Genomic DNA, 11,306 nt, shown 5'->3' on the forward strand with positions numbered 1-11,306 from the left:
TAGCTTCAACGACGTAACATTTCAAGCCAATAAGACGAATCTATGAAAATCGTCATGGAAAGTTGGTATCACATGATGCTCTATTCTATCAATCACAATGAAATTATTAACCAAGAACTTACGATTACATTATTTAAGGAAATAGCTATAAGAAGTGAAAAGCATGAGTTAACAAACACAAATTAAAAAAAAGTCTATCGATAAATTTATTGTTGGCAATAGTGTCACTCAAAATTGACACGAATACATATGGTAATTCACCACATGTTGTGATGAAACCTCACATAAGATTGTACAGAAAGTCTCAATTCATTTATCCAAGGCCACCTTCTGAGCCCGGTGGCAGCAATACTCGTCCCACCCGCAGCAGATAGGGAACGCCGAAGCGCCTCCGATCATGGAAGCGACGGAGGCCAGGAAAGCGACCACAACGATCTTCAACATAGATTTCACCGAAGTAGTCTCCATTATGCTTCAAGAAAAGTGGATTCTATGATACTTGTCAAGGTTTTTTCGGTGCTTGTTGAAGATATGTTGGTTTCCTGAATATGATCTTCATATATAGGTGAAGGAGAGGCTGTAACAAAGTTGATGTTAGATTTGATATATAAACGCATGCATGATTGCATTAAAGAGGGGATTTCGAGAGAAGTTATTAACGCCATTACGGCCTTAAATAAATGTAATGCAACCTTTTTTTTTTAATCTACATTTGTGTTGCTTGGCCTGCACATTAGCAAACCGTCTGTCTGTTTAACTATTTCTTTATTTTTCGATAGTATAGAAATGACAAAAGAAACATCTTTTTCTTTCTTGAACAATTTATATTCTCAAGGCTTAATCCACTTTTAGAGTGAAAATAAAGGATCCAATTACCTTTTCAACCTTCCCGAAAAATAAGGATATCGATTTCGATAAGATTATTTTCATAATGAACAACATTTCGAAAAAAAAAAAAATAAACTCCTTTAGGCTCCATTTGTTTCACGAAAAATATTTTTTCGGAAAATATTTTCTACAATTTCCGGTGTTCGGATGGCGAAAAATGAGGGATACAGAAAATGTCTTTGTAAAATCGGGGAAATTAATTTCCATTTTGTAAAACAGGAAATCATTTTCCCAATCTTTGCCATTTCCGAAGAGAAGGTCGTCTACATCATGTACGCCCAAATATCACCTTCAACTTGTCTCAACCGAGGAGTGTTGACTTCCCAAAGCCGCTGGCGTTGAGGAAGGTGAGGATCTCGGCCTCTCGGGCCTGGCCGGAGATGTCGTTGACTAGGACCTTGCTCCGGGCGAAGAGGCTCTCCTTGAGACAGGGTCATCGAAGGCGATGGAGTCGAGGCGGCTACGGCGCTGGGGAGGAGAGAGGACAGAGCGACCTTATGGCGAACCTTCACGTTGTAGGTGAGGTTGTTGAAGCGGAGGACCAAGGGGGAGGGAGACCGGGTCAAGGCTGGCGTCGCCATTGAGGGCGCTATGGTAGACGGGGTGTCTCGCCGCTGTCGCAAGTGGCCTGCTTGCAAGCGTCACAAATGCGCTTGAGGAGCTGAGCAAGGGTTGGCGAGGGAGCGGCGGTCGCGCAAGGGAGGGAGGATTTGACTGGTGAGGAAATCTGGGTTTGGGATTGAGGGGGAATATGCGATTTGGGGGTAGGGGATTTGAGTAGGATTTGGTCTGATTGAGAGAGATTTTGGGAAATATTTTAGGAAAATAATATATTTTTCTTTTCAAACAATGGCAAATAATTTCTCATTTATTTTCATATTTATGTAAAACGCCGGAAAATATGATCATTTTCTAGGAAAATGACTTCCTGAAAAATATTTTTCACAAATGTCATATTTTCCGTGAAACAAACAGAGCCTTAATTTGAGAATTGCACCTTCAATCAAACTAATATATAGAACCAACACAAGAGCTTAGCTGTCCACATGTAGATATGCTAACGCAAACTGATGATAACAAACTTTAACAACCTAAGAATTTGCAAATCCAAATGTGCCAATACAAGCTGATGAAAGCAAACTTTTACAACCTTTTGTTTTAGGTCTTAAACTTTTACAACCTTCATGTGTACAGAAAGTAGTGCATAGTGTTAAGTTATCTTGAAAACTCGATCAAGTACACTTTTCGCCTATTCAAACTCAACTCGAACTCGCAAATAGGCATGCGGCTCTTTGGTAAAGGAATTGGGGAGGAGGGGGTGGGGCCGGAGAGTACCATGCCAACGTTTGGATCCTCGTGAGCGCCGCACACACATGTACATAGTAAAGAGGAGTGACACCAAAAAAACAAAAACAAAAACTCAACTCCACATACAAGTACATTAAGCATCATCTGTTACTAAAGTAGGAAAAATGCTATTCACAAAATAAAATACACGATTAGGCAACTCGAGAGCCGGTTGAATCAAGTACCTTTGGGCTCAAGCTCGAATCAACAGACCTCTATCTTATCAGGCACATTGCTAAGCTACTTCGAAATGAATCACCCCACGTTCTCCGGTGCAATTTGATTTTTTCTACAACATATGCTTGAGCGTTCATTTAACGACCATGAGAATTCTTTCTTCAGCATGTTCACACAATTTTTCAAACCAAACCAATGCTATCATATCATAAAAAAGAGATTATAAATATTCGCTATTCCAAAAATGACATAGAAATCTCAATTCCCTCTAAAAGTCTTGCATAACCCTAGTCACAAAATAAGAAACTAACATATAAATTCAAGAGAAATTGGAATTTTATGGCACCAAGTTGATCACCATCTCTCTCGCTTCACACCGAGGAAGACATCAGTGAGAACTTTCTTGGAGTGAAGTGAACTTCTCAGCAGCTTTATACCCTTTAAAATTACAAACCAAATAATTCAAAAGGACAGTTACTTATCTTTCATTTTGGCTCAAATTATATTGGACTTTATGAGCCCTACAACAATTGCGAACACAATCTTATATTACCCTACAAGCGTCTCTAAATGATTGTGCAAAAGTTTAAATTTAAATTTAATCAATAGATGCCTAATTGCCTACTACAATTAGATGAGAATACTTATGGTATAGAGCCAAGATGATTAATATTTATTTACAATTTATTCGTCTCCTAAAATTGAACATATCTTGATCGCAAGGAGTGGCATGGGCTTACCTCATCCATTCCCAAACTGACCGTCTTCTCCTCAACAAGCCCAATATCCTTCACGTTGAACTTCTTGAGCAAAGTAATGCTCGAAATAGTCGACCACGGTGAAGGGTCCACCGTCAGATCGTCCATCACCATGTACGTCACCTCCCCTAGCACGAAACCGCCCTTACCATCAGATTCAGCGGCTGAAGCAGCCGGTGATTTGACAGGTATGCATTCAAGGTTCATCGGAATATTACACCAGGGACATTTTGCAGAGGGGTCGTCGGCCACATAGCCCAAACAGTTACTGTACGGAACGGAGAAATTGCACCTGTAGGAGGCTTTCGGTGTCGAATCTGGAGGATTATCAAACAATAGAAATGGGATTTCGGAGAGAAAGGCGGGTGCTTTGGGTTTCAAGAGAATGTCTTTCTTGGAAGGTTTGATGGACACATCGTTCAGCTTCTCAACGCTGCCATAGAGATTGCCTAAACTGCCCACCATCCCAGTTTTTGTGAGGAGCCGGATCACCTGTCCGACCGGCAACGTGAGGATGTGGATGAGGAAGTCGACAAAATCTTTGCCTGCCTCAGCAAAGAGCACCGTTCGGTTGTTCATGTCGATCAGAAGCTTCAAGCTCACTTTGCCTTTCGACATGCTTTGGGTCACTGTATTCAGAGATGATGGGAATTATGGGATGATCTACGTGAGCAGATACAATGGTTGTAAAATGATGCAAAAAATATGGTAATTAAATCAATCGGATTTCGGTGGTTCATCTGGCATGTACGCGTTCCCGATCCAAGTGGTAGTATTAGGGCCCTCAGCTATTGTTCTTCAGAAATGAACCGGCCACTCCTCGAAAGAAATTTCTATGTGATCCCTATCTATCATAATTTTGACTTCTGGTTCCCGGAAAGGAATAATCATTGAGTCCTCCTCTTTTCAGACAAAACATACAATCAGAGAATTACAGAGGAATAACTTATGATACACACTCTATCCACACCTAAATTATACGCAATGAAAAAACTCACTTCGATGTAAAACTCACCGTGTTCAGAACTCCTCCATGCGTGCATTTTGCTTGTGCCAGAAGGAGAAAGAGACCCCTCGCACTCGTAGGACTTTTAGAGACCAAAGTTGACGTCCCCGGGTTTGGCAACAAGTCCGATTCTCGGTCACTCGGTCAAATCTTGGACGATTGCTTTCCTTTTTTATCTCGTACGTTCAAATCTTTATGCTCATCCGATGGACGAGTCATCTTCAAGAGGAAAGTAAATCTCAACATATCTACATCCATCTCCCCGTCAAGAGAAATTCTAAAATCCGAATAGAATTTTTGGATTTTGTTTCCTAACATATTTGATTTAACAAACTTGATGAACGTCATGAGTGGAAGCAAAATCTGGCGGTAAGTGAACTTAATTCCGAGAGCTCGATTGGGGACATTTAGGGTGTTTGGCAAACTACCCAAGGGGCTTTGGCCAAATACTAGTCTTGAGAAAGCTGAAAGATCAAGGCAGGTCCGGACCAGCCTTTGAGCTTTGAGCATTTTCGGAATGCTAATCCATGGATTAATGAAATTTCGTTAGTTACCTTTTTTACCCTCATAAACTTATCAAAGGTCCAGTTTTGCCCTTTTTTTTTTTTTTTTGCCTTCGTTCATGCCATTGCTTATGACGCTCCACTGCTCTGCTCTCTTTTGTCTACCTTCGCTCACGCCTCTCGGCTGCCCTCCTCTCTGGTTTTCTTCGTTTTCCATCTCCTTCGCCCATATCGACTGCCCTCATCTCATGTTTTTGGTCACGCCTCTTCACTCCTCTCTTCTCCAGCTCCGCATTCCTCGTTCGCTTCCAGTACCATGGAACTGCAATTGCTCTGGTTTTCTTCGCAGGACGACCTTCTCTGGGTGCTTCCCAAGTCTTCGTTTCTTACTTTTTTTCTGTCCAGAGCACGATTCTGGAAACTCAGGCGGGTATCAACTCACGTTAGCCACTTTTATCTGCTGTGTGTGCGTTTTTCTTGTGTTATGTTGGTTGTGATGATTGGGATTTCGTTGCCGTGTGCAACGGGCTTAGAGCTTAGTTTTACTTGAAATGCCTCGTCTTGTAGCCAAATTCGTCTTTGCATTTCTTTGCTCTCTGTCGCTCCACGCTGTTCCTCTGCTGCAAGTTGGTACTTTGGATTTCTGCAATTGTCATGAATTTGCGTGATCACTGCCCAGAAAGCCAGAGGGTCTGCGGGTGTATAGATGCTATCCATTTCAAGCAAGTCGTTTAGATTATCTACCGAAAGAAAGAGGATCCTTTTGGTCAGTTTCTTGAACAATTAGCCATCTTGAATATGGATTGGGGATTAGCAAAGTATAGAGCAGTAAGATCTTTTGCAATATGTCCCTCTTCATGAGCAGCGTGTCAATTGAATGTGAGTTGCTAGAGTTAACCGATTGATTATTTGCGTGTCAAGAAATGCATTTGTTCATTCCAAGAGGTTCATATTTAACCTTATTTTGTTCGTGCCTCAAGTTTATTCATGTCAATTTACTAGTAGATGACAAGTTCATCAAAAGACAAGGCCTTTTGGACTTCGGAAGATGTATAGACCTGTTGTAAGTTGTGCGTTGGACATATTGAAAAAGGCAATCATCATGCAAACAATTTCCTCGTCTTCTGAAAGGTTTGTTTATTAATGGTTTTTATACATTAATATAAGTATGTTTTACTTTATTTTCGTGTAAGTAGATACTATTTAGTAGATGCTGGATATCGAAATTTCATGGATTATTTGAGGCCATACAAAGAAGTTAGATATCACATGCCTGAGTTTCAACGTGGTCCTATATGACCAGGTTGTAAAGAAGTGTTCAACCGAGCCCGTTCCTCATTATGATTAGAATTTTAGTGAGCCTTTGGCATAGTGAAAAAGAAGTGGAAGATTCTAAAGAGTGCCAAGTTATCCATATAAAAAGCAAGTGAAAATTGGGATAGCGGCAATGACTTTGCACAATTATATACGAAAAATATGTGACATGAATGATACACATTTTGCAAGAGTAGATTTGGATCCCAATTTATATATAGTGAATTTCGATGATGTATATGGGAGGGTAGTGCCTCAAATGATGACGCAAGATTTGACATGGCACGTTTATGTGATCAAATGGCTATAAGTTAGGAAATATTTAAGGATGTTTGTAATTGTTGAAGATGGTGAATTTCTTTCCTCGGGGCATATGTTACTAGTTTATTGTAATGGCAGTGCTTTTTTTTATTATTAAGAAAGGTGAATTTTCTCTATTTGAAAATTGTAAAAAAAAAAAAAAGAAATTTTATTTTTTAATACATCGGTTTATTCATATCATTAACATTGTTGTCAATATATAAATTAGAAAATTTTCTAGAAATTATTTTTTGGCGATATTGAACAAATAAAAATTGAAAGACTTAACTAATCACCTAAAGGGCTTTTCAAATGTATTTCTACTAAACATCATTTCTCTCAAAGTTGCTTCTCAAAGCACAATTCACTAAACAGTCTTTGCATTTCCACAAAACTATATAGGTGAAACTATTTTGCATTTCTCCAAAGAGCATTGAAAAAGTTGAACCCTAAGTTTGCTATTGAGCCTAAGGATTCTCAGGCCCGAGGTTTCTCACGTGTATTGGACTATTCTTCCGGGTGGTGGGGGTATTAGCGCCAATGCCACCGGTTAAGTCCCCCAAGACGCTGCTAGGGAGATTCAAACCCGGGACCTCATCGCTTAACTCGTCTAAGGCTTAGAAATCTCACCAACTTAGCCAACACCTCATTGGCTCGTCTCGACATGTTTTTGAGTCTATAAAACTCAAAAAACTCTTTTTTTTTCTCGCTCCATTTGAAATACTTACATTATGCCTCTTTTGCTTGTGTTTATAAATATATTAAAAGGTGAAAGTGTAATCACATAGTAAGAGATATTATTATAAGTACATTAAACATTATTTATCACTAAATAGAAGGAAAAAAATAAAAAAAGATATACGAAAAAATATAATGCTCAGATTAGGCTTGTGAGCTGACTGAGTCAACATGCAACATTGGATTTATTCAATATCCTTGAGCTCGAAAAAAATTGAGCCGATCTCGAAATAGGCGACTAGTTGAGCTTATGCATTAGAGATGCGGGGACAACTTATTATGGGTCGAGAGCCGCTCAGTTGGACTGTACCACGGCTCATATGTGCTAACTTATCAGGGACATTGTTAATTTTACGTATGGAGTGTCTACAGTCGTTCCACAATCACAACATATGCTTGAGCATTCATTATCGGCTATGAGAATTCTTTCCTCAGCATGTTTCACATCATTGTTTTTACCAAACCCATGCTATCATATCATAAAGAGAGATGATAAACATTTTAATATTTCCAAAAATAAAAAAAAAGTATTTCAATCCGCACTAAAAGTTTTACATAGCCTTGGTCACAAATTAAGAAAATATCGCAGCCAATGGGATGCTGGACGAGTTGGTTGAGCTTCCTGGGCCTTAGATGGTTAAATTGATGAGGGCCCAAGTTCGACTTCTAGTGACCGCATCTTGGGGACTTACCCGGTGGCATTGACATACTCCCACCACCCGAGAAGTAGTCCATTGCACATGGAAAATCTCGGTTATAAAAAAAAAAGAAGAAGAGAAAATATCACTCTAAATGCATTATATGTATATATAGCTATCAAGAGAAGTTGAAATCCTATGACCTTAACTTGATCACGATCTCTTCCACTTCACACCGAGGAAGACATCAGTGAGAACATTCTTGGAGGGCAGTGAAGTCCTCAGTAGCTTTATACCCTTCGAAGTAACAAACCAAATAATTTGAAAAGCACAGTTGCTTTCTTTCATTTTGGAACAAATTATATTGGACTTTATAAGTCCTCTAAAAATTGCAATAGTTTACCTTACAAGTGTCTCTAAATGGTTGTACAAAAGCTCGAATTTAAATGTAATCAATATATACTTACTATAATTAGTTGACAATATTTATGGTACAAAGCCAATAGATCAGGCCAATCAATATTTATTTGCAATTTATATGTCTCTTAAAAAAATTGGAATTTCGACATAAATTGTTGAGTTATGAAATTTGCATTTCCAAAATATAAAAATATGTCGTAATCGCAAGGAATGGCATGGCCTTACCTCGTCCATTCCCAAGTTGACCACCTTCTCTTCAAGATGCCCAATCTCCTTTACGTTGAACTGGTTAAGCAAAGTAATGCTCGAAATAATCGACATCAGCCTTACCGCCAGATCATCCATCACCATGTACATCACCGTCCCCTGCACGAAACTGCCCTTACCATCCGATTTAGCTGCTGATGCCACAGCAGCGGCCAGGTTACGAGCCCGGGATTCAACAAGAATGCATATTTCGTTCATGGGAAGCTTGGACAAGGGAAAATTTGCAGGAGGTTCTTCCGCCACATGGAGAAAACAAATACCGTTCCGATGGCTATTGTACCTAGAGCGAGAGCACCTGTAGTCGGTTTTGGGTGTTGAATCTGAAGACGGAGGAATCTCAGGCAACAGAAATGGGAGTTCGGAGAAAAAGTTGGGTGCTTTGGGTTTCAAGAGAATGTCTTTCATAGAAGATTCGATGAATACATCGTTCAGCTTCTTGATGCTGCCGTAGAGACTGCCTAAACTGCCCACCATCCCGGTGTTCGTGAGGAGCTGGATCACCTGTCCGACCGGCAATGTGAGGAGGTGTAAGAGGAACTCGACAAAATCTGTGCATGCCTCAGCAAAGACCACCGTTTGATTTATCCTGTCGATCAGAAGCTTCAAGCTCACTCCGCGTGTTGCCATGCTTTGGGTCACTGTATGCACAGAGGAGGATGAGACCTACTAAAAGAAAATGCGGAAAATATTAGATCTCGTAATTAAATCAACACGAAATAACACTGTAGATTTACCTAGTTCAGTCAGCATCAACGGAGTTCCATCGGCTTTACTCATGATTCACTAAATCAACGGAGCAAAGGAACAATCAATACATACTCTTTGCCGAAACCTAGATTGCACGCGATAAGAAAACTTAACTGGATGAAAAACTCAATGCTCAAACTCAACCGTCTTCAGAACCACGTGTGTTTAAGAAAGGGCTCCTTTGTGTCCCTTTTCTTTTTGCTTCTGTGTTTGGGCCAGAAAAAAGAAAGAGACCAAAGTTGACGTCCCCGGTTTTGCTCGCACGTTCAAATCTTTATGCCCATTCAGAGGACAAGTTACTTTCAAAAGGAAAAACAAATCTCAATATATCCACGTCCATCTCCCGTCCAAGAGAAATTCTAATCTAAATAGAATCTTTGGATTGTTTTTTCCTAATAGATTGGGTTTAACAAAATTTATCACCATTCTGTAATTAGATTTTATTTTTTCCAATAGGCGCTCCTACATACTTTGAAAAAAGTTATGCCTGGTCGGACATAACTTCTTATGAAAAGTTATGTTTGTTCACACATAAGTTTTGCTAATATACTCAACTTTTTTTCTTCAGCAAAAAGATATCTGGAGTGATAATATTTGTATACCGCGCTCATTTTGGTGCTAATATTTTATTTTTAGATCACTTAAGCACCAAATCGAGAAAAAAAAATGATCACTTTAGTATCAAAATTTCTGCCAAAATTTATACGTGGCATTTTTATTTAAAACGTTTTAGTGCCGCGTCATTTACAAGTTCACGCGGACTCTACGTAGCATTTTTTAAATTAAGAAAATCAATCCACTTGTGGAAATTTTATTTAAAAAATGTCCACGCGGCAATTTTTATTAGAAAATTCAGTCTTAAAATTAAAAATAAGTTTAAAAAAAATTAAAAATAAGCACGTAGCGCGACCGTAGCCGACGATGAGTGGGGACTGGTTAGGAACGGTCACCAACCGTTGGTGAGGCCAACAGATCTGGGTGACTCCAAGAGCCCAGATCTGGTTTTGTTCAAGTTCTACGCAGGGCGATGGCCTGAGGAGGATCGCCTAGGGAAGCTTGAGAGGGAGATTGTCTGGGGATGATTGCAATGCCTCCCCCGGACTTCGCTCGCCCCTAGCCAATGGCTGCCCGTGACCAGGTTAGGATGAGGGCCAATGACTCCCGCCAACCACTGGTCCAGATCCCATACACCTCTTGGTGAGCCCGATCTACTCTGTCATCGCCGAGGCCCTCGTGAGAGCAGCCTCAGCCATGGGGATGGCTAGGGTCCCACCGGTGGTGCCGTCCGGGGTGTGCTTCGACTCGAGAAGTGTCGACAGGTCAAGAGCCATGCTTGACGCTCCGGCGATTGATCTAGTGCTGCAAACCGAGGTGGTGCGGTGGAGGATTGTCGGGTTGAGGTTGATGGTGAAGGTGAGTGATGAGGCGACAGGTTTGGGCATTGTGGACGGCGGTTATGGGTTAGGAAGGTCGCTAGTGTTGGGAGGGCACAAGTTGGAGGACGTGCTGCTAGAGCTGGATCCTTGGGATTGGAGGCTATGCTACACAAACATGTGAAAATTTGTATTTTTCGTGTGTCAGACATGTATACGTATCGGACACGCGTCCAACATGCCCAGTGGGATACACTCGCATCCCAAACAAATTTTATACTTGAAATCCGGCTCAAGCACCATGGACCTTATCGATGGCCCAAACACGTGCCCAACTCAAGACATTGGGGCCCCCATTTTATAAGGAGTTGTCCCTCTCTTCCTCTATTTCTCAACCAATGTGGGACATGAACCACACTAGGGAGGAAGAAGAGAGGTACCGCTGAAAAACAAAAGAAGAGAAAAACTTAATGAGTGAAAAAAGAAATGTGCAAGGCGAGAAGTAAAGGACCGCCTCTTAAAATAAAAAATGACAAAAAGAAATTACATCAAAGTAAATCTTTGTACTCTTTCACCTACATAAACATATGCTTGATGCTAGTGATGGCTTAGAGCAAGAAGAAGTAGAGATTGATGCAAGCAATGAAGTCATGCAATCCACGCATAAGTAGAACTCAATGTCGAAATTAATTATTATGTAAATTCATTCTAAGACTCTTATTATTTGTTTATTTATTTATTTGTGCTTCATAAAAATGATAATTTAATATGTACATATAAAAATATTTATTTAATATATAACGTGATCTAACGTATCGAAATTCTCTATT

At 40.1% G+C, this 11,306-nt stretch overlaps 2 protein-coding genes across 2 annotated transcripts; both read right to left on the reverse strand.

The window, feature by feature from the left end:
- Positions 1–2,681: 2,681 nt before the first annotated feature.
- On the reverse strand, positions 2,682–3,788 carry LOC125316290. The gene is made up of 2 exons (XM_048284299.1): positions 3,153–3,788; positions 2,682–2,850 (listed from the first exon to the last, which is right to left on the reverse strand). The coding sequence occupies exons 1-2, from the start codon at positions 3,786–3,788 to the stop codon at positions 2,767–2,769; spliced, it is 720 nt and encodes a 239-aa protein (XP_048140256.1). The 3' UTR covers positions 2,682–2,766.
- A 4,094-nt stretch (positions 3,789–7,882) lies between these two features.
- Positions 7,883–8,983, reverse strand: LOC115756743. Its single transcript, XM_048284300.1, has 2 exons — positions 8,315–8,983; positions 7,883–7,966 (listed from the first exon to the last, which is right to left on the reverse strand). The coding sequence occupies exons 1-2, from the start codon at positions 8,981–8,983 to the stop codon at positions 7,883–7,885; spliced, it is 753 nt and encodes a 250-aa protein (XP_048140257.1).
- Between the last annotated feature and the right edge of the window lie 2,323 nt (positions 8,984–11,306).

The sequence above is a fragment of the Rhodamnia argentea genome, chromosome 8 (assembly GCF_020921035.1).
Source record: "Rhodamnia argentea isolate NSW1041297 chromosome 8, ASM2092103v1, whole genome shotgun sequence".
NCBI classification, from domain to species: domain Eukaryota; kingdom Viridiplantae; phylum Streptophyta; class Magnoliopsida; order Myrtales; family Myrtaceae; genus Rhodamnia; species Rhodamnia argentea.